Source organism: Lindgomyces ingoldianus (genome assembly GCF_010093535.1).
Source record: "Lindgomyces ingoldianus strain ATCC 200398 unplaced genomic scaffold BDR25scaffold_27, whole genome shotgun sequence".
Taxonomy (NCBI): Eukaryota; Fungi; Ascomycota; class Dothideomycetes; order Pleosporales; family Lindgomycetaceae; genus Lindgomyces; species Lindgomyces ingoldianus.
In genome coordinates, this window is record NW_022985188.1 from 263,891 (window position 1) to 285,145 (window position 21,255).

The 21,255-nt window shown below is 49.2% G+C and overlaps 8 protein-coding genes across 8 annotated transcripts; 4 read left to right on the plus strand and 4 right to left on the minus strand.

The window, feature by feature from the left end:
- Positions 1 to 445: 445 nt before the first annotated feature.
- BDR25DRAFT_59812 (PHD transcription factor-like protein) lies at positions 446 to 6,113 on the minus strand. Its single transcript, XM_033698795.1, has 6 exons — positions 5,569 to 6,113; positions 5,418 to 5,466; positions 4,509 to 5,363; positions 4,245 to 4,348; positions 1,509 to 4,177; positions 446 to 1,456 (listed from the first exon to the last, which is right to left on the minus strand). Exons 1-6 carry the CDS (start codon positions 5,995 to 5,997, stop codon positions 556 to 558), a joined length of 5,007 nt encoding a protein of 1,668 aa, XP_033544642.1. The 5' UTR covers positions 5,998 to 6,113; the 3' UTR covers positions 446 to 555.
- Positions 6,114 to 6,951: 838 nt separating this feature from the next.
- BDR25DRAFT_291167 (uncharacterized protein) lies at positions 6,952 to 8,112 on the plus strand (the record flags this gene model as incomplete). The annotated part of the gene is made up of 1 exon (XM_033688573.1): positions 6,952 to 8,112. One exon carries the CDS (start codon positions 6,952 to 6,954, stop codon positions 8,110 to 8,112), a length of 1,161 nt encoding a protein of 386 aa, XP_033544643.1.
- A 206-nt stretch (positions 8,113 to 8,318) lies between these two features.
- Positions 8,319 to 8,982, minus strand: BDR25DRAFT_178350 (P-loop containing nucleoside triphosphate hydrolase protein; the record flags this gene model as incomplete). Its single annotated transcript, XM_033684187.1, has 3 exons — positions 8,319 to 8,535; positions 8,619 to 8,727; positions 8,859 to 8,982. Coding segments are annotated over 3 exons (450 nt in total), but the record flags the coding sequence as incomplete, so codon positions are not given.
- Positions 8,983 to 11,129: 2,147 nt separating this feature from the next.
- Positions 11,130 to 12,452, plus strand: BDR25DRAFT_374034 (uncharacterized protein; the record flags this gene model as incomplete). Its single annotated transcript, XM_033697308.1, has 1 exon — positions 11,130 to 12,452. The coding sequence occupies one exon, from the start codon at positions 11,130 to 11,132 to the stop codon at positions 12,267 to 12,269; it is 1,140 nt and encodes a 379-aa protein (XP_033544645.1). The 3' UTR covers positions 12,270 to 12,452.
- Positions 12,339 to 13,296, minus strand: BDR25DRAFT_358077 (uncharacterized protein; the record flags this gene model as incomplete). Its single annotated transcript, XM_033695884.1, has 8 exons — positions 12,339 to 12,407; positions 12,486 to 12,560; positions 12,616 to 12,657; positions 12,690 to 12,762; positions 12,812 to 12,833; positions 12,933 to 12,971; positions 13,040 to 13,128; positions 13,199 to 13,296. The coding sequence occupies 8 exons, from the start codon at positions 13,294 to 13,296 to the stop codon at positions 12,339 to 12,341; spliced, it is 507 nt and encodes a 168-aa protein (XP_033544646.1).
- An 11-nt stretch (positions 13,297 to 13,307) lies between these two features.
- On the plus strand, positions 13,308 to 14,904 carry BDR25DRAFT_395026 (uncharacterized protein). The gene is made up of 4 exons (XM_033698346.1): positions 13,308 to 13,762; positions 13,816 to 14,068; positions 14,119 to 14,134; positions 14,331 to 14,904. The coding sequence occupies exons 1-4, from the start codon at positions 13,337 to 13,339 to the stop codon at positions 14,509 to 14,511; spliced, it is 876 nt and encodes a 291-aa protein (XP_033544647.1). The 5' UTR covers positions 13,308 to 13,336; the 3' UTR covers positions 14,512 to 14,904.
- Position 14,905: 1 nt separating this feature from the next.
- BDR25DRAFT_291173 (uncharacterized protein) lies at positions 14,906 to 16,940 on the minus strand (the record flags this gene model as incomplete). Its single annotated transcript, XM_033688574.1, has 2 exons — positions 16,336 to 16,940; positions 14,906 to 16,285 (listed from the first exon to the last, which is right to left on the minus strand). Exons 1-2 carry the CDS (start codon positions 16,861 to 16,863, stop codon positions 14,906 to 14,908), a joined length of 1,908 nt encoding a protein of 635 aa, XP_033544648.1. The 5' UTR covers positions 16,864 to 16,940.
- A 672-nt stretch (positions 16,941 to 17,612) lies between these two features.
- On the plus strand, positions 17,613 to 19,396 carry BDR25DRAFT_335674 (MFS general substrate transporter; the record flags this gene model as incomplete). Its single annotated transcript, XM_033693036.1, has 4 exons — positions 17,613 to 17,815; positions 17,866 to 17,906; positions 17,971 to 18,261; positions 18,314 to 19,396. The coding sequence occupies exons 1-4, from the start codon at positions 17,650 to 17,652 to the stop codon at positions 19,394 to 19,396; spliced, it is 1,581 nt and encodes a 526-aa protein (XP_033544649.1). The 5' UTR covers positions 17,613 to 17,649.
- Between the last annotated feature and the right edge of the window lie 1,859 nt (positions 19,397 to 21,255).

The following is a 21,255-nucleotide window of genomic DNA, read 5'->3' on the forward strand; positions in this document are numbered from 1 at the left end:
TTTCTTCACAAACCCATACCAATCAGAAACACCATTTTCACCCCGTCGTCCTAAACCAGGGCCCGATCACCGCGCACACTGTAACCCGCTACCCACTAGGGAATGCCGATAAGAAAAGAACATGTTATGTAGAAACTATCGGTACAGCAGAGTACAGGGTAGCCCCAATAGTCGGAGCACTACCTGCAAGAGCAGCCGCAAATGGTGCCTTAAAAACTCCGCCTGACGAAGCAGACAAAATAGGGATGCATATGCTGCAACCGAAATGCAACCGAAAGGCATTAAGCCCCCTAGAAGGCGAAAGAAATAAAGGAGAAAAGATGGTGACCCAGTAGAGGCTTCTAAGGGAGGGTCGAGGAAGTGCCTCAAGAAGAACATAATTGGAGTCGTGTCATACCGCGTCGTAATTTTCCGATGTGAACATTAATCTGACATGCCTAGACGCCGATGATGCCGGTCAAACGCCATCCACAATATGCCGTGAATAGTATGAAGTAAATAAAGGGAAGAGAAACTTATGCCATAATGGAAAGGGAAGTGGTCAGTCCTTTATCCTCAGTCGATGTACCGGCTGTCCTCGGTGATAGCCAAGGCCTCTTCGGCCTGGCCTCCGCCTACTTCCATCATCTCGCCAAACATCTCTTGTCCACTTCCGGAACTCTTAAATGGGTCCTGCATCGGACTTGCTGGCCCCTGCCCGGATCCATCAAACAATCCAGGGTCAATAGGTTGGATGGATGAACTAGCTCCAAAATTCATCGGCGCACCAGTAAATGTTGGCGAGTTGTTGTAACTAGTCGTAGGTACAGAGTTGAAGTAATCCTGCTCACCAAAACCACGTCGAAGACCTGGTGGCTCGCCTGGGGGAGTATGCGAAGGCTCGGGGGCGGGCTGGATTGTCTGGGGCGTCTTTGTTGGATCAAGTGACTTGCGATGCTTGAATTGGTGAGTTTTTGTCCTTAAATGCTGAGGCAAGTCTTCTGGGTTCGTAAGACCGAGCTGGTTCATGAGCTTCTGCTGCTTTGTCGGGCGAGGCTTGCGTGTCGAGAGAGATACTTGGAGTATTGGTGGTGGCGAAGGAGCCACTGGAGCCCACTTGTGCAGCTCCTGGCGGAAGAAGTTGATTTCATTCGACAGGAGAATTTCTGCACCTTCCAGCTTACGCAGGTAGAAGCGTTGGGTCGTAAGCTCATCCGGACTTGACATCAACGGGTTGATGTACTTGGCGACATAGTCGCGAAATTTGCTGCCGTGGTCAATGAGAGATTCGAGCGTATCTTCTTCCTCCGGCTGGAAAGGCAGGTGAGGAAGTTCGTCTTGCCAAGTCATAAGGTCCTCTAGCTTTGGTCGGGTGGCATCCCGGGGGATCTTGACACGGTAGTCACAGATTGGGCAAGTATACTTGTCATCCTCTTTGACTTTGCCGCGGGCAATCTTAAGACATTTGCCATGGTACCTAAGCGCATGAGTGAGTGGTTTATACCGTATAGATATGATTGACTGCTCACCATTCATGACAGAGTTCGCATTCAATCATCATACCAGCCTCCGGCTTGCGGCAAATGCAGAACACGTCCCGACTTGAACCAGAACCGTCTACATTGTCGCCTTCCTCAGGACTATTAGCTCGTGATGCGGGCTCAACGGGCATTCGGGGTTGATCGGCAAGATCAAAACAAGATCGGTTTCGCTCGTCTACCTGCTTCATGTGTGCCTGGAGAATGTGGAGCGGCGCATTAGCTTTTCCGAACAACTTCTTTCCCCGGCGCATCCAATCCTCGTGGCGCTTCTGCTCCTTCTCGAGATCGATGGTACCGGATGGCTTACTATTGAGCGCATTGAGGGCCTCCATAGCATCGCGGACTTCTCTATACTTTGGTCGTTGGCGGAAGTCGGGATTTTTGCTACGCTCGTACAGGGACATGATTAGCTCTTGGGCATCCCGCTGCTTTTTGAGAATTGCATCTACACCAGCAAGAGTTTCTGGCGTGACCGGGAGGCTAGTGGCCTGCTTTGATAGAGCATCTAACTGTTGATAGTGGACGTTCTCGACCGACATGAGTTCGTTGGCTTTGGCCTCCCAGAGCTCTCCTTGAGCTTTCTTCTCTTGGTACCAATGGATCTCGGGGTGGTTCTCTGGGATACCAAGTTCCAGACCTTGCACAATGAGATCTGAAACCTCTTGAAGAGTTGACTGCTTAGTCTTGAGTTCATAGGCCTCCTGGAGCCACTTGAGTTGTTGGACAACCCGATCAAGTGAATCAAGCTCTGGAATGTCGACGTTGAAACCTTTGCCTTCTTCCAAAAGCTCGTCTAACTTAGCAATGCTCTGCTGAGCGGGTCGATCCCGCAAGGCTGTTTGCGCCTTTTGTTGGAACTCTGCGATGTTGTCGGCACGTTCCCGAAGCGCGGTGATCTCTGGGCTGTCAAAGCAGAGCTTGTCGGCCTTGTAGAGCAGCTTCTGGATGTTTTCGACTTTGCGATACTCACGTTCTTTCTCATCCAGCTCAGCGGCGGCAGCAGCTTTCGCCGCAGTGCCTCTTCGCCATGCTCGCTCGTTCTTCCGCCGATTTTGCTGTTTGCGTGTGGTGTAGTTGACGGCCTCTTCCGCGAGCTCTGAGCATTTCTCGACGAACTCCTTCAAGTCCGATAGACCATTGAGCTCCCAGTCGATCTTTTCGCCCTCGTTCAAGAGTGCGCGCAAAGCCTTGAGTTGAGGTTTTGGACCATCCGCGAGAAGATTATCCAGCTTAGATTCCCAGGCTTCGGGAGTACTAGCCTTGTCTACAATCTTCTGAACGGATGTTCGCAAGGAATCATCTGACATACGATAGACGAGCATGTGTTCACCTCCAGTGCCGAGATAGCGATCCTTCTCCTCCGACCCGGGGCAACATTCGAACCAGCCAGCATGACGTAAACAGACCGCTTTAGAAGTCTTCGTACAGATGAATCGAGACAGATAGCTGTAGGCCTTGCAATAGCTACAGATCATTTCATCTTCGTGGAGATCCGAGTCATCGGTCATGAAGTCGATTTCACACTTGGTGTCAACTTCACCAGAGCCGTCCACCCTGCAGGAATGCTCCTGGGAGGTTTTGTGTTTCTCGAGGAACTCAGTGCGACTTTGTAATTCGCGATCGCGCATTCGCACTAATGCTGGACCTAGCCATTTCGCGGTTTTGATCGATGTATCTTTCCGTGCAGCTGCAGCCAGAAGGAGTTCGTCATGAGAGAAGCACGGTTGTCGGCGGAAATCTTGGAGTCTTTGCACACCAACTTCACCAAAAGGCTCCCAGTCGTATGGGGCAAAATTGACTGCTTCGTTGAAGTTGAAACCGTGATTGAATCCAGCATGATAGGCTTGCGGGAAAGTGATGACGAATTCTCCAGCTCGTTGGTCCAAGGCGTATACTCGTACTCCGGCCTTCTGAAGTTGTTCAGGGGTAAGCAAAGTGACGAGTTGGAACAGCAGATCTGGCTGAGTCTCGAAGAGCTCGGGTACTGCCTCCCGCATCGCTTGCTCGAACTTCTCCGCATCCTCGGCTGGAATACCGTACCAAGTCTTAGTTGCGCCGAAATGTTGGTAGTTTGCAGAATAGGTATAATGATCTTCGGCGTGCCAACAGAATGTAGAGAAGACCATGCCCACATATAGCCATGGCACTGTCATCCCAGAGATGTCGGACTTGATGTGGCGGAAGAGCGACTCGGCGTTGTATGGTAAGATATTGAGGTTCCAGGGATCAGTCGCATACGGATCGCGGGGGTTGCGCTCGATAGTTGGGAATCCACTTCCGTGTGTCGTAGAATGCACATCTGCGCCATATTCGACTTCGACAGTCTCAGTGATGCTCTCGACGAGTCTCCAGAATTCGCGCTCAACATCGTCTTCAGAGACAGGCTTCTTAGTGTTTGTCAAGGGGTCGAACATCTTATTGGCGAAATGGCCTTCCTTGAAGTTGTGTGCCTTTTCTTGGAATTGTCCGAGGGAGTAGACACCGCCCTCCTCAAAGCCAAACTCACCCGTGCCGACGAGACATTTCGGACAGTGCCAGTCATATTCCGGAACGGCTTTGACTGGCGGATCAAGGCAGAATCCGTGATAACCAGCATCGCAGCTGTCACAGAGCAGAATGCGCTCAGGGTCGTTGTCGTTACCGCAAGACTCACATCTCTGTAAATTTAGGTATCAGTATCTTTTTGGGGTGGTGCATGCAAGTATTAGAAGGACTAGTGCTTACATCGCCAGGCCGCTCGTCAGGCGCTCGAGTGCGCGGGTTGAAGGGTCGTGGTGTTGAAAGTCGGGGTTGGGTCATGTGAGAGCCCGCCACAGTGGGCGCCGCATCTGCAAGAGGTCTCGTTAGCCCGGCTCGGCACCCAATGAAAAATACAGCGCTCAATCAATCGTGCCTGGATCGAGGCAAGGATGCGCAAATGGACAACCCTGTTTGAACGACAGGAAGAACGAAGGCTGCAGAAATGATGCAGACACAGGATCCGCTTACCTTTCTTTAGACGCTTACTACGCCGGCCATTCGCCGCATCCGCATCGTCGTTCATGCCACTGTCGGTATCTTGCGACAGGGTTCGCTTAAGGTGGTTGAGCGCCTGCCCATTCGCGAGGGGAGTCAATCCAGCGGCTGACGGTCGCAGATCCGGCGTATTGTGAGCTGAAAGCATGGGGCTGCCGCCATTGCGCAAAGGCGTAGAATTTCGAGAATCAATATTATCTCGAAGAATCCCATTTGGAGCATTCACAGCAGAGAAGGAACTCGGAGTCGATGCTACTGCTGCTGGTGGCGGCGGTTGTGCATTAACCGCCGTGAACCCGCCCGCATTCACAGCTGTAAATCCAGAGGACATCACAGGCCGTGGTGGTTCTGGAGGCGGCGACGGTACAGCTTGACTCTGAATCGACGCATGAAGTGCCGCCGAAGCTCTCAGGGCAGGAGAATCGATGGACTTGCCAGTTGGCGTGGCTTGGGTTGACCGTTTCATTGGAGACGGGGCTGGCGATGGAGTGAATGGACCACCGTTCTCAAACTCCAGCATCTGTTGAACTCCAGGCTTGACCACTCGCAAATATTCCTCATACGGATGTAGCCATTTCTGGTACGAGTTCTTGAGCGACGTGGACAGCGACGACATGATCTTGCCACTATAACCGAGATCTCTGCCAATTTCAGCCCATTTCTTTTGTTTGCACACGCGCTCAAATCCTCCACGCGTCTCAACAGCCTTCTTCAGTTTGTAGAGATCTAGCGGCCGCTTGTCGACACTGGGGAATCGTGTGAGGCTGTTGCCGTGTTGTTTGTGGAACTTGGAAAGCTGATCCAGATAGTTCAAGTTGGCACGTGTACCTGAAACTTCATTTAGCATGGAAGCAGCGTCGAGTAGAAGTTCAGAATACCTACCTCCTTCGATAGAGTTAAGCTCTTGTCGTCGCGTGCGGAAATGAAAGCGCTGTGGAGAGTTAGCCTTGCCGGTGCATGTCGCCATCACCCAGAAAAAGTGAGTTTATAGTGGTTGAGAATGGAGAGCATAGTTTCGAAGAGACCAACCTACCTCTGTATCCACTGCGAAACCGGGGTTCCAGTTGTGGGGCGGAACAATCTTCGCAATCCCATACTGCTGTGCTTCGGCCCGTATCTTCTGGATATATTGAATAGGCTCTTTAAATTCCTCTGCAGTAGGTCGAAATGTAGGGGCCTCTTGCAGTCCGAACATGCGATTCGACTTCGGCGGTTCGTGATTCGCCGGCCCCGGTGCTCTGCGCTCGACAGTCGCGAGATCTAGCGGCTGCGCCTTTCGAGCGCTCAGAGGAATCGCTGGCACTCCATTTGTCTGCATACCGTTGCTCGTAGGTAATGCCACAGCGCCCATTCTCGGTTTCGGTGCAACAGAGGGTGCTGGGACTCCGTTTGTCGCTGCCACTCGAAAGGTTGTCATGGTGGCGCCCATCGGGGGCCCGCCCTGCGGAGAGAAGTCCACCATTGCACCTCCGCTACCACCCACAAAATCACACCCGGTCCAGCGTTAACAATTGACTGTAACAATCGCAGCGTATATTTCGTCTTCAGGGGGGTGTCGTCGGGTGCAGAGCGAGGGAATACGAGGTCTATCAGTGTGAGAGTCCGACGAGCATAGGACCAGCGGCAGCTGCACAGAAGGTGTGATGCTACTTTGGGAAAAGTGTGGAGTGGACGGGAGTCTGGAATAAAGAGAGTTAGTGATTCTGATATGCCGACGTCGCTCCCCGACGGAGCATCCGTGTATTTGTGGTCCTGGTGGTGGGTGAGGTAGGTGGGAGAGTGCGAGCGAGGAGGAGATGGGAAGGAAGAAGCCGAGCACGAAGGCACGATCTTTTGGCGCACTAGCGAACCTGGGTCGAACCATAGAAATGGCCCACGCCCGATCCCATGCAACAAAGAAATATACCTCAATCTACGAGGATGCGGTCACATTTCCAGATAGCAGATGATTTCCCTCTAGATTTCTAAATAGCTTCTCATCCCTCAACCTTTGCTGATAGCGGGCGAAATATCATTTTTGCGGTACGAGTGCAGTGATGTAGGTTTCATCATGACTCCTAGCCTCCCATCTCCCGCAAGGCCGCCAACTACGGTTCTCGACATTCAACGATGCAAAGTGTCTCAACACAGTCGTACGATTTATAGATATAATGCAGATGCGGTGAAGTGTCCCTCGGCTACAGCGTACATCCTGTACCTCAATATCAGATGGCGCGAACGAGCCAATATTTCGGCAGGCCGTGGCTTGACGTTGGCTGCAAGGGCTTCCACCTCTCGAGATGGCCCCGACTAAACTGCGACCGCCGCCCAAACCCGGCCAATCAGTAAATTGCCTGTTGTGCATCACGACCACTGCCTTCCTTTTGTTGTTGCTTTTCGCCGCCCCGAACACTCCCCTTGATAGCACATATTTCCCATGCAACCGACAGTGAGTGTAGTCATGGACAAACCAATGCCCGCATTCTATTGCTGTTACCTGTTACGATCCAAAAATCACAAGTCCTACTATATCGGCTCCACGCCGAACCCCGCCAGGCGACTCAGCCAGCACAATGGGGACAGCAAGGGCGGCGCAAAACGAACGTCAATGCAGGGGATGCGGCCCTGGGAAATGACATGCACAGTCACAGGCTTTCCCTCCAAGTTTGCCGCGCTCCAGTTCGAATGGGCCTGGCAGAACACACACTTGACTCGCCATATCCAGAGAGATGTTCGAGTTGCTCGCATCGAGGAGATGCAGAGCCGGGGAAAGAAAACAACCGGTTCGCCATCGAAACCCAGAGCACGGCCACCCATGTCACTCAAAGCCAGGCTCGAGAATCTACACTACTTGCTTAGGGTAAAGAGCTTCGTGCGCTGGCCGCTGCAGGTCAGATTCTTTGCGCCCGATGTGTTCACGCTTTGGGAGACCTACACGACAAAGATGACGCCGAGGCTGCGGGGCAGCATTTTGATCCAGCTTACACCCGCGGAGCTACCAATTGCAACACCTAAACCAACAGCAGAGAGTCAGGTGATTGGGATACCTAGTGTCATTCAAGCAATTCCCGTGGCATACGAGGATTGCAAGATGCACGTTGAAAAGTCGAAGGCTTTGGTTGAAGATGGGAAGACATCTCGATGTGGAGTATGCAGAGATCAATTGCATCCCTCGAAATCACTGATTCTCATTTGCCCGGTAGGCTCATGCCGATTCATATCTCACATGAGCTGCCTTTCGAGAAAATTTCTTGCGGAAGAAGGAGTTCCATTCTCTCTGGTCCCGATCCAAGGTACCTGTCCCAGATGCCGAAGTCCTCTTGAATGGTCCACATTGGTCAAGGAGCTCAGTCTCCGCACTCGCGGCCAGAAAGAACTTGAAGCCCTCTTCAACCCAAAGCGGCCAAAGAAAGTAGGCAGCGTCTCCGAGTCAGACTCAGTCGCACCACTAGATTTCGAGGGCGAGGATGAGTTGGAGGACACCTGGATACAGGAGATTGATGATGAGGATGATGACTTCGACTCACTGGAGGCCAAGCTCGATATGGTGGTGGCAAAGAAACCGCTAAAGCCTAATGATGGATGTCTATGTAAATAGAGGAGCTACCATGGTTCAACGAATCTCAGAGGAAGTTGCTCTTTATCAGCCCTTTCAATAACCTTTTGAACGGCTTCCCACACGCTCCGTCGCACGTCTTCCAATGCTCCTCCTGCGTCAATCCGCACGAAATCATTCTTCTCTGTGCTCTCCATCATCTCCTTAAAAAGTTCCCTAACGCGGTCCTGCATCTCTTTCTTCTCATATTTCTCCGTCCCATAACCACCTCGCTTTGCCGCATCCTCGGCCGAGATGTCAAGAAAAAGGCAAAGATCAGGACGTGGAAGACCTTCCTCAGGATGCCGCGCCCATGTGAGGTCCAGACTTGGATTGTTTTTTGCTGCGGAGTACACGCACCCAGAGTAATAGTAACGGTCAATCACGATAGTTATTCCTGCGGAGAGGTCTGTTTGGATAGATGCTCTAGGCCCTATGTTAATATTCTCCTTCCGGTCGAGCGAAGCGTTCTGAAAAGAAAAGAAAAAAAGCAGTACGAATCGACTTACGCTAACTCCCACCGATTCGCAGAGAAAAGCAGGTGAATCACATGATCCTCTTGCTCACTTTGCCCACTGAGATAACTGTTGATCATTTGTCCGATTGGTGTGGTTCTATCTGCGCCAGTCTCAAATCAGCGTTTGACAGAATGACGTGAGATCCTACCCGACACTAACTTGTAGACTGGTTCGTCTCACCTAAGATTTGAAACCATTCTGAAGAGTTGGAATGCTCGATTTATCACTCACCGGGAAATCTAATATGTCGCACCTTCAAGCCATCCTTTTGGAGTCCCTCAACCAACATCTTGCATTGTGTTGACTTTCCTGCGCGATCCAACCCTTCGAACACTATCAATTTCCCACGGGCCATTAAGGATGGAAAATAAATAAATAAAATTGGAGTGTTGTTTCATTTGATGGCGAAGTTCCGAGGTTCGACGTTGGGGTACTAAATCGGCCCGAAGTCTTTTCGGGAATGGTGGCGCCAAGGCCTTGAACTTCACCATATTCCCTCACCCTGCTTTCCTGACTTCTGGGACATCCTTTATCCTCACAAAGATGCATTTATGCCATTAACAATACAAAAGAATAGCCGATTAGTCCCACTCTTCTCAGGATAAACGTGACCATATATTCCTCGATCTTAGCTGGCGTTGTGTGTTGTGCAACGATATGTCCCGTTAGTGTTATGGAACTTCGGTCCCAGGTAAGTACTGTCGGAATCTTGATAAATCCTAAGATCAACGTGTATCTCGAGTATTCGTTCCTCTAATAGCCTTGGAGCTGTTGATTAACCGTCATCTTCGTCCTTTCCTGACGGTGGGTAAGAGAGTTGCATCTGTTACTTCTATTCACCCTTCCAGATATATCTTAACATCATATTACCAACTACTAGTTTCCCCTTAATAGCTACTCATTTTCAGTTGATGGTCCATTGAATTCTAAGGGCTGGTTGATCATACGATAAACTACCCTGCATTCGCATATCGCCTGTTCAAACCCAACATATTGGCACAGTTTTCATGTGGCAGAAGGCTGAGTTGTTCTATACACGTTTAGCATCCTCAATCAGGAAGCATCCTCCCCAGCCCCTGATACTCCAAGAGCCCTTAATCCGATGACATTCCCCAAATCACTTTTCTCTACTTGCCACAAATCCAGATCAACCCACTTTTCCAAACGCACGTGATCGGACATTCTTCAACAATGCCTACTCTACTTACCATGTATGCTTGAGCTAGCCGGTTTATTCTACTCCTTAGAATATCTCTTTTTCCACCCTAATTTCAGATTTCCTCCGACCTCCACCTTGAAATGCCCGTTGTACAGCTACTCTACCGAACTTTCAAATTCCATGTGTATGGAAACAATTTGCTCCTTCTCGGTAACATTGGTCTAGTAAAAGACACCGGTGTCTTTGCGTGCTGAGGAACTATGAGTCCTTCTCACTGTTCCTCCAAGACGCGGTTAGCAAGTTACGAGCCTTCGCAGCAGAAACACGATCACAATATGGCGGTCGCTTCTTCATCCTACATCGCGACCGTAATCACCTGAGCAAAATCATCATAACCCTTGGTTATATACTATGAGGCTCCGTCTTCCCCCATTGAACGGCTAAAGTTCAGCGCCGTCTCACTAGCTTCAAGGAACAACGAGGGATCTGCAAATAGTCAGTAGACCGACGCAACTAAGAGCATTGGAAGGACGTGGAACAACAATATTTAATATTTATAACGGCAGCGACAAGGCATACTAGAACGCAGAACGTGAGTTCCCTAGTTCCTGTGTGGCGTGTGATTGGTCGCTGAAATCTGAAGACAAAAAGTATAAATAATTTTTCGTGGCGGGGATGGACATCACGAGCTAAGGCTCGGACACCACTTTCTCTCTTAGTTTCTCATTCCCGCCTCGTAACAGCGCACTCTAACACCTTGCAGCTTCATGCATTGCGACCAAAGCAACCTTTAACGTCCAGCCCACCCGGCGGTGGGGGATTCGAGGCTGAACGGGGATTATTTCAGCTGTGCACAAATCGTTCTTTGCTCACTCATGTAGCCAATCATTCGCTTATGTTATCGGAACGAGCTAACTTGCTTCGGTATTCTAGCAGAGAATTTTCAGGCGGAGCATACAAAGTCTTCGACCATTAATGCAGGGAACTTTCTGTGCCTGCCCTCAGCTTCTTCTTGTGCTTGGCACTCTCCTTGGTGAGGCTATGCTCTGCTTGAGCAGAACAGTGGCTGCTGGGTAATCATTTTCAGATCATCCTGCTTACCGCCTCTCCTCGCCAAGCCAGATCAAGATGAGACCTCAAGTTGCAGAGCGGTCTTGCGGAGTTGCCGAGAAGCCTCAGTATTGGTGCACGCTCACAGCTTCTATCAGGGAGAGTGAATCAAGCACATATATCTTAGTGTTCAAGCTGCATTCTGCTTCTCATTCCCATCACCCAACATCTTCCACTCTCCTTTTAACCACCTCTTCTATACGTTCGAAACTCCCTCTGGTTACATCAGCACTATGGTTAACTTCATTATCACCACGCTTTTTGCTCTATCAACCTTTGCTCTCGCTGCTCCTGCTCCCTTGGAATCTGGTGCAGATTATCCTGATGAGGTGGTTCTGCTAACCGCGTGCGACAATGGCAAAACGGGAATAGAATTAAAGATTCAAGATCGCATGTTTTACTATCAAGACGATTACGCCCGCCGCAGGGGCGAGAAATATCAAGACAAAGTCCTCCAAACACAAATTCACGACCCCAGTAGACATGACGGTTTCAACTACCACATAGACTGGGACGCCGGGAAATCCCAGGACGATGCTATTTCCGCCCGCTTCCCTAATTCTAACCACCAATTCAAAGTATGGGGTCTTCCAGCCGATGGCGCTAAGGGCACTAAAGCGAATCTTCCGGTTGCTGGAAATGCCCAGCTAGATGGGGCACCATTTAAGTGCTACAAGGAATCGAGCTTCGGGAAGGATACCGACGGGTTCAAATGCCGCCTGATCTTCAGCTGCACCCGAATTCAGCGAGAGGTCCGCTTCACTAACATCACCCTCGACGACGAACCTGTCATTGTCTCGAATTCTAAATGCCCGAGTAGTGGGGGAGTGAAGAATGCGTCCCCAAAGCCGATCAACGCCAAAGATGCCTTCGCGAATCTCAGAGAAGCAGTAAAGAACCGGCTGACCACCAAAGAATATGATATTGGCGGATCGAATTGCAAGATCATTTTCCCTACCCTCAAAATTCCAAGGGCTTCACCTGGTTACAACGATACGACGCCAGAACAGATTGCAGACATTTTGATCAAAGAAATTGGCGCAAAGGTAGAGGCTAAAAGGACTAAGGGCAACAAAGTCTGCCCTGGAGGACGCTTCGACAAGCACCAACTCAGCTGGGAGCAAGTGCTGTATCCACGAGCGGGCAGGTTCGAAATCCAAATTGCTGCGCAAACAAACCAGCAATGGCATGAGCAGACTACCGTCGAGTTCAGAGTGCGTTGTCCTTGCTCTGATAATAGTGGTGCGTTGAGCTGGCTCCAGGGAATCCTTGGTGTCGCATCTTTTACACCATATATTGGCCAGGTTTTTGGTATTGCTTCTGCTGGCGTAACCATTGCAAGCCTGGCTACGGGAGCTTGCGATGCGAAATGAAAAAGAGAGGAGATTTCCGAAGAAAGGTGGTCTTAGGTCATTAATTTCACTTCTTGTACAGATCCCTTCCTAATACCCAAGTCTACGGTTTTCAATCCAGATATATTCCCTCCATTTATTCATTCTTGTGGAGTTGCACTATTTGTCATTCTCTTTTCATTTTCTCCCCCTACTCAATTGTCAGTGGCTTTAATTTTAATTTCCTGCAAAGCCTACGACTGTGCATATTTCCAACTTTTCAACTTCTAGAAATGTATATACAAATATACCCTTACTCAAGCGCACGATTTCCTCCACGATCACATGACCTCCACACCAATTAATCCCTCTCCCCCCTATTATTCACCTGATTCTTCCTTGTTTGGGTTATCTCTTCATTATATGCGTTCTGGGAGGCTCAGGCACTCATATATATAACACATGTTGTCTCTCTCCAAGTTTGCTCCAATATCGCAGTTCCGATTGCAGAACAGAGTTATTATGGTGCTGTTTACTGGATTCATTGAGGCAACAGCCCGCCCTATTAACAATCCTTAGCGCACAAACTTGTCGAATACGTTATAGCTATTGCAAAGAAACAGAGCACAATATTTGTATATATTAAAAACATACGAAAATTCCTACAAACTAAGACATAAATTGTAGATAATTAATATCTCTTACCGTTGTAGAGTTGGTGGTGTTTTAGGTAATAGTCAGCCGCTTGTCGAATGCATTGCCTGCAGAATATGCGACGTTTAATTAACATTCGTTCCCCGGGTTCTAATCACGTAAGTATGAATTAAGCCGGTCCGTAACCGGGATAGCATCCGAGTCCAACACATAGCAAATGAGCCATCCCAATCTAAGTATTCGGCTGCTATTTAGCGTTCCAGGCAACAAATTGCAAAGGCAATTAATTTTTACGCGTGTGCATTCCAATAACGCACCGTAAGACTGTGGTTCGGGGATTTGAACACGCTTTCATAGACCTCAGGCTCGTTTTAAGCTCAAATTCCCCACTTTCACTTAGGAATCTAACCTTCATTCCCTTGTATTCGGCTCCCAGATTTCTATCACACACCACCATGGTCACCTCCGCGATTCTTTTCCCACTCTTCGCACTCCACATTCTCACTCATGCAGCGTCACCTCTCACCCGTCGCCAATCTCCCTACATGACCGTCAAGACCGAAACGGGGTTGACATGGTGCCGACCATATGCTGACGAAATGGATCACGAGCTCGTCGACTTCTACGACTCAACCCCCATCAATATAACCTGCTGGACTACGACCACGATGCCAGACTCGAAAGGAATTGTTGGCGGCAGTAAACTCTGGTTATGGGCGGCCAATGTGACCAACAGCGAGAAAGGTGGGGTGTTAGCAAAAGGAGTAGGAACTGCACAGACGACGCAGTACGGATGTTGGATTAGCGAGACGTACCTCATAGCTGGATCTGCGGATTTGAAGAAAGATTTAAAGTCTTGTGGGCAGGCACCTCAGCATCAAGTATACGCTTTCCCTCTTATCTACATTCCTGTAATGCTTAGATACGGATACAGGTATTCTTCCCCAAAAGCAATAACGGCTTTACTTGCCATGCCTGCACCGATCTTGACAAGCCGGCTTGCCAACGGAGCTGGAACGCAACAGGTGGGAACACACCTATCACTCCCGGTGCTGCATATGTGGGATACATGTCAACAGGGTGTTGGAAGGATGGGACAAAAGTAAATGGGAATAGCACATGGGTTAAACTAAGGGATGAAGACTGTTACATCAGCCCTGATCAGCCTGATCAAAAGGAATGGCATGGTAAGTTATTAGGGTAATCTTAGGAGGTTGGGTGCTAATAACATTGTCAGGAAATCCGGCAGCGAAGTGTTCAACTTAAGAAAGGTAAGAAGCGTAGAGAGAGCCATAACTAGAGATCCGACGAATTCGCATCCACGCATGTATGGGAAGATTTATAAATATTCTAGCACCTTTTGTATATATAAGAGACATGCATTTTGTTTACTAGATTGAGGATAGAGAAAGTACTAAGAGAAGTAAGGCACATGGCAGAGAAAACCAGAAATCCTTCCATCCACGGATGGAGTCTTGAAACTAGTCCCCGTAAAACGCTAACCGTTACAATTGGCCCTTGGGCGGTTTCTTTGCCTTTCTATGCCCCGCCCTCAAGGTCGAACTTCACTTCCCATCATCTTGAAATGCTATCTTGGATGTCGAGTCTTGTTTTCACAAAGGGTCTTTGAAAGTCGTGGCAGAAGCATCATAGAACCCCTATCCAAAGGCACGCTGTCGCGGAGGTGAGCTAGGACCTGTCATATTTCGTTAAGGGGTGAGAGCGGGGAATGGAGCGGCGAGGGACATGTACAACATTCGTACGCGAGCATTGCTGTAAGCGTCCAAGGCTTTCGGTCCATCTTCGCTCTATGGCGATGTCGGTGTGGTGTAGCTCGAAGACTAATTTAACAACTATGTTGGCTCCTCTGCATCCATTCCGCAATTTAGAACTGCGCTGCCTTCGACCCGGGCGGAACGTAAGGGCTTGAGTCGTGAAAATATCTTATGAACTACCTTGGACATCAATAGTATATCCATGGCAGTAGTCTAGGTAGTGGTCTAGGTAGTGGTCTAGGTAGTGGTCTAGGTAGTAGTCTGGGTAGTAGTCTCTTCAATCTTGTCCAGGCTTGTTTCCAGAAGACGGCATCCAGTTCGAAAGCAGGCAGACTTGTTTTCTTCTCGTAGCCAAATACCTTGGCATGATTTAATGGTATCGAGAATGGTCTGGCGGGGAGGAATAAGGCATTCACGCGTCATAGTTGCCGCAAGAGGAGCATCTTTCCAAAGGAGATGAATGCAGATCGTGAGCGCGGCAGCAAAGAAATCCATCATGAAGAAGCGTGAGACCAGGGACGTATTTGGAGGAAGGCATGGGTCGTCGCAGAGCTCGCGATGGTGTACGAGGAGCGCTAGGCTGCATTCAAGGGACGACCAGTACGATACTGGGTGTGCGTTTGGCGCATTCGGATGTAGGGAGTGGCAGCGATGTAGAACCATAAGAACTCGTCTAAAGAAAACGTCTAAAGAAAGGCGGAGAAGGCCATTCCCTTCAACCGGTACTACCCGGCGCATCATACGTCGGATCTCCATATCGTATTGCAGGACTTCTTCATAGTCAATCTCGTGTGTGCTGGAGTTTGCTCGAGCTAGAACGTGAAATATGAGCGGAAATGATTCCAGAAGGATGGATTCCCAAGAATAGATCGCAGTCCCACCAGGGTTTGATAGATGAGGGACTTGGTAGGCGGCGATGGCATCCTGAGGAAGGACCGATGACATCCCAGAGATGATGGACATCTGGATATCAAAATATATAATGATTGTCCATAAACGACAACGATTTGCCATCTCGTTGTGAAGATCTGCTGCGTCCACGGATGGTGGCGGTCGGTTCTGATCCAGTCCCAGCATCATCGCTAACCGGACAATGAGACCAATCATAGACCAGCATGAATCCAAAGCCCAACAGGTTGCATTAGCAACTTGCTTCGCAACTATCGTAAGGCAGAGGGTACGCAAGTTCGACAAACTCGGACGGAACAGAAAGGGTGTCTTTGCCAAGCATGCTTCGCTAGCGAAGAAGAAGTCCTCAGCAGGTTCTGGCTCCCTCGATGCTCCAAATGCTCCTAGGCCCAGTACCATGAGGAACTGGGCAAGCCAGCCAAGATTCATTTCATGTGGGTTATTCCAAAACTCTGCAACCTCGCCCTGGAAGACCTCCACATCTACAATTGGGTGGATTGGCTGGTACAAATTGAGATAATGCTCAATGTATGATTGGCACCGCGAGTGGGAGTTTTGAATAAGAGCAAGGACCGTTTCAATTGAGGAGTATTTGGCTGCTTGGGGGCTGCCAAGGGGAAAGTTGCCCGGAAGAACAAGGTCAGAAATTCTATGGTTTTCGCTATGTTCCTGTATAGCCAAGGCAAAATGAGGAGTCTCAAAATGGGCCAGTGACTGGATCTACAATACATCAGTCAATGTCAGGGTCAGTTTTCGATGATGCAACCAACCCGAGATAAGAGAGCCCTGAAGTGGCTTGAACCTCGACGCCGCCAGAACCACAAGGTGATAACAGCCTCCAGGTTTTCTCCAGCAGAGGTAAATGGATCGGCGGGGCACAATGGCTGATTCGTTGTGTGTTTCTGATAAGTGTAACTGCATTTCATGCTATTGCCAGACTGACAACACCTGGAGCAAGGGAGTTTCTTGTCACATTTCACCTTGAGACGATGACATCGTTTACATGACAGACAAGTCCGTACCCGTCTCTTAACTACTTTACCAACAGAACCCACTTCATCCGAGCCCCCTTCCACCCTGGGCTCGAGTGAACTGGTTTGAGAATAGGGCCAGTCTTCCGCAGTCAGCGGGTTTGGTGATGAAGAATTGCTATTGAAGACTCCATTTCTATTCAGAGATGTACTAAATGAGCAAACAATGCCTGCCCGCAGGCACCGCGAACATGTTGGTTTTGTTTTGTCGCAACGACGCTTGGACTCACGACACCAATCACAGGTTTGGATCTGCCGGTTGCGCATCTCTTAGGAGCTAAGGATAGGAAAAGAAGAGAACGAAAAATGGAGGAGATCGGTGTTAGTCGGGGTGAAAATGCTGGCGTCCCATGGTTTTCATTTCGTGGGCGACCGAGGATGACCCGAGATGAAGGATGGCTGAAGTCGGCCGCACGTCGGGGCCGCCTAACACCGATGCACACTAAGGGATAGGATCATGAGTCTAACCTAGCCTAGTTAGGGGGAACGAAACACAGGCGCCCGTAAATCCTAACCGACCCTTCGCTCTAACGACATCTTTCGAAGCACTTGACGGATGCGGTTCATGAGCCCGGCGAAGAAAAAAAATGCCCCATTGATCATAAGATTGACATTGGTGCAACTCTTATGACGTCATTTAGGAGGCGTCATTTGCTCCTCACGACCAAAGCTGGACGTACTCAATCGCTGAAATATGTCCCCTTTGAAGGAAAGCTGTGCGTAGGAATCTACCTCACGTACTTCTTACATACTAGTGGCCCGTCCAGAAAATTACCAGGACCAAGCAATACTGAACCCTATTACGGGCTCACATGATGCCAAGAACTGTCATGAACATTACTCTCTCAGCACGGGTTTCTTATCACCGGTCGTCGGCCGACTTAAAGGTTCCATTTGTTACCGGGGCCACAATGTTGAACTGCTTCGTATCGGTGCCTGAAATGTATAAAAGATCTGGCCTTGCTCTCTGCTAGCCTAGGAGAAACTCTCATTATTGCGTCCTAAAACTTCCGTACATTCGATCTTTATTGCCAATCCATTTAGGATCCCAAAATGGAGTCCACCGAGTCGAAAGCAAGATCATCCTCAGATACCGGTATCGACCAAATAACCCCCCAACAGGCCGTTAATGATCGATATGAAGAGCTTTTAATGGCGCAAGAGTCATCTCCTGACAAAGTTTTCATTAGTGGATTCTCTCTCCGATCTTTAGATCCAAGTATGTCTCTTCCCAATTACGTCTTTCTCTCTAAAGTTTCGAGCCTTTAGATCTTGTTGTCCTCGATGAAGAAAAGAACGAGCACCCACGAGTAAGTCGATGCTTGCGGTCCACCTTTCTCTGAAATCATTACAAGAGCTAAGCCGCCGAAACAGAGTTGGACTTTCTCAAAGAAGGCTGGCACTACCGCTATCATAGGGGCATTCGGTTTCCTATCCCCCTTCGCGAGCACCATCTTTGCGCCCTCCGTGCACCTCCTCATGGACGATCTACACATCACTGATAGCACTGTCGGCGCTCTTCAGGTCTCAGTCTTTCTCTTTGCGTATGCAGTCGGCCCGCTCTTTCTCGCTCCACTTAGCGAGATGTATGGTAGAGCTATTATAATAAATGGTGGTAACATTGTTTTTGTTATTTTTTCGATTGGTGGAGGTTTCTCAAAGACGGTTTGTACAACTCTGTAGTGACTACACCGGTTGGTTGCTTACTTTATCGCAGCCCACCCAATTCATCGTTACGCGCTTCCTTGCCGGGCTCGGTGGCTCGTCCGCTATTGCTGTCATTGGGGGTGTTGTTGCTGACATCTGGAATCTCGAAGCGAGACCTAAAGCTTCTGGTGCTGTTATGCTCGGACCAATACTAGGTCCTATTCTCGGTCCAGTATGTGGAGGATGGATGTCCCAACTCGCATCCTGGAGATGGACGCTTTGGGTTCCCGCCATCGCCAGCGGTCTGCTCGCCGCCTTTGGCATGATATTTCTTCCCGAGACCTACGCCCCCCGCATATTACAGAAGAAACTGCGCCGCGAGAGAGCGCCTCAGACCAACGGTCATCTCTACACAGTTCTAAACCTCCAGCCTCATCCATCTAGCCTTGGGTTCCTATTAAGCCAATTCATCAGACCCATCGTCTACCTCATACTCGATCCAGCCCTCCTCCTTGCTTCGATATTCTATTCCGTCATCTTTGGCGTGATTTACCTCGTCATCGTAACCTACTCCGATGTCTTCGGTCTGGGATACCACCATTCTGTCGGAATCGTAGGCACAGATTTCCTCGCCGTCGGCATCGGCATGGTCATTGGAACAATCGTCACTGTTAAAGTCATGGAGACTATATTTAAGAAAGACGCTGCCACCGGCCAAGTGAAGTACAAACCCGAGTCCCGTCTCATAAGTTGTATAATTGGTGCTATAGTCACAGCTGGTGGCCTTTTCTTATACGGGTTCACTGCCCTCAAGACTCACTTCATCATCCCGCTTGTTGGAATGGCCGTTTTTTCTATCGGGGCCATGAACATTATGATGGCCATTCAGTTATACACTATTGATGGGTTCCAGTACCCTGCTTCCGCTTTTGCTGCGATTTCAGTCCTGCGGTGTATTTTTGCAGGCGCTTTTCCATTGTTCGGACCGAAGCTTTTCGAGAGTCTTGGGATCAATTGGGGTGTTGCTTTGCTGGCATTTCTTGTTTTAGGTGTTGGGTTACCGCTGGTTATGCTTCTATATGTTTTTGGACCAAGATTGAGGAAGACTGGTGTTGGGAGGTTGGAGAGGTTTGAAGGCAACAAGGAGAAGTAGGGTTCGGAAGATGATTGTTGGGGGATAGACCTAGGAATTCAGAAAAGAATTTAGATATCTATGTATAGTAGAACTCTTCGCTCTAATAGCTCGATAAGAGAAAGGAAATGCCAGTCGCTAGGAATTCACTCACAACGAACCAACAATCAAATGACTACACTTAGGCAACCTAGTTGCAGTCACCCTTCAACCTTTCCACAATAATACTCAGAATCCCATGGATCCCAGCTATCAGCAGTATCTTCCACAGGTCCCACCTCACATCTCAACTCTGAGCTGTCATTATGCCTCTGAATTCCCGACTTGGCTACTTTCCCACATTCCGCCCAAAGCGGCTTCCTCAGTCCCTCATACAGTTAATCTTGTTCCTCGTTGATTTCCACGTAGAGAACGCTCCTCCCACTGCTTGAAAATTTAGAGTATAAATCGAAATCGCACAAAGTCGATCAGCAGGATTTCCAAGAACCATAAGTCATATTGAAAGTTGACATTCAAACTGCTTGGGAGTCAACAGTGGTCGTAAGGTAGATCCGAATCCATGTTACATCTTATGCTCCGAGGCTCATGCGGGCCTTGAATTAGGCGAAAGATTATCCGCTCGCTCAACTATGAAGGGTCGAGGTTGACCTGCCTGCCATCCGATGAAGTCAGTGAGTCCGCGATAGCTCGGCAATACCCTCCATTGTCAAGTAGAGTGGGATGCCGTCCTCGACTGAGCATTAAGAGTCCTAGTATCTCTTTGTCTGCATATTGTCTAGCTTAGCACCTGGAGTAGGAGACCGTGAATGATACAGCTCTAATGCCCAGGTAGGGAATTACTTATTCGTGACCAGCCCGCAAGGTAGTTTCCACCAAAACTTGCAGGGCAGGCCAGAGCATTCGGCTAGGAGCATAGATAAAATTCCACCCGCGAAAGTTGATAAAGGCTCCTTCTCAAGTGTAATCGTGCACTGGGTTGCGAACCTCCCGAGGAAGTGAGAAGAATCGGAAGATATCATTAAATTTTGTTTCGCCTTAATGTTTCTGAGTAGTTAGTAGAGGTTGAGTCGAACGTTTCTAGTTCCTCTGCTAATGCGCTGGAGAAGGCATTATCTATTAAAGAGGTATTGCACAACGTAGATCTGTTATGAAGGTTAAGGCATTCAACATGTCACAGCCGTATAAGCAGACATGGTGGTATCATCACGTAATATTCCCTGCATGTCCCCATGCAGGGCTTGGGATTGGCTTTGCCATATAGGCTGCAGCTTCGGCCACTAAACCTCCCTATTCCTCATCCGCAGCATTGGCTGATAGCGTTGTTGGTTTGGCAGCAGCGTGGTGCATGTTAAGCACAACTTCGAGATGAACTGCTCATCAATCTTTCATTCCTATCTCTTATATCACTGCCACCCTTTGGCGGCAGCAGGTGGATCATCCTTCCTACTGGCTCTGGCAAACACTTGGGTTGACCAAATGCACTCAACTTTTTGGCACATTCTAATCCTGCCCTCGATAAAAAGGAGCCTGGCTGTGGGGCAGTTGCGGTAAAGGTCTTGGCGTATGAAGAGCTCGTTCAACAGGATAGCCTTCCGCCATCCCGCTACTGTTGCCTGGAGATTCATACAGCCAATCAGAACCACACTGGACCATGTAAGCCTCACTGGCAGCGGGGTTGCAGCTTTATGGCCTGACAGCCTGCGTGGCACACAGTTTCAAATTTCTCTTCACCCATCGCTCGAAGCCTTGATCGGACTTATTAAGACTCATTTGAGGCACCAAGAAGGCGGCTTTCGGCTACCCCGATGATAAGTCTCGTTCTGTAGGGTTATTTTCGTGTGATGAACAGGAATCTAGTCACTGGTTTCGGTTCACGATGA

Bases quoted from the DNA above. Each gene is read 5' to 3' on its own strand.
- BDR25DRAFT_395026 (XM_033698346.1), top strand. From the start codon at position 13,337: ATGGTCACCTCCGCGATTCTTTTCCCACTCTTCGCACTCCACATTCTC. The intron at 13,763-13,815 runs GTATACGCTTTC...ATACGGATACAG, and splicing joins GGCAGGCACCTCAGCATCAA to GTATTCTTCCCCAAAAGCAA.
- BDR25DRAFT_59812 (XM_033698795.1), bottom strand. From the start codon at position 5,997: ATGGTGGACTTCTCTCCGCAGGGCGGGCCCCCGATGGGCGCCACCATG. The intron at 4,349-4,508 runs GTAAGCGGATCC...GACCTCTTGCAG, and splicing joins TAGTAAGCGTCTAAAGAAAG to ATGCGGCGCCCACTGTGGCG. The intron at 4,178-4,244 runs GTAAGCACTAGT...CTAAATTTACAG, and splicing joins CTGACGAGCGGCCTGGCGAT to AGATGTGAGTCTTGCGGTAA.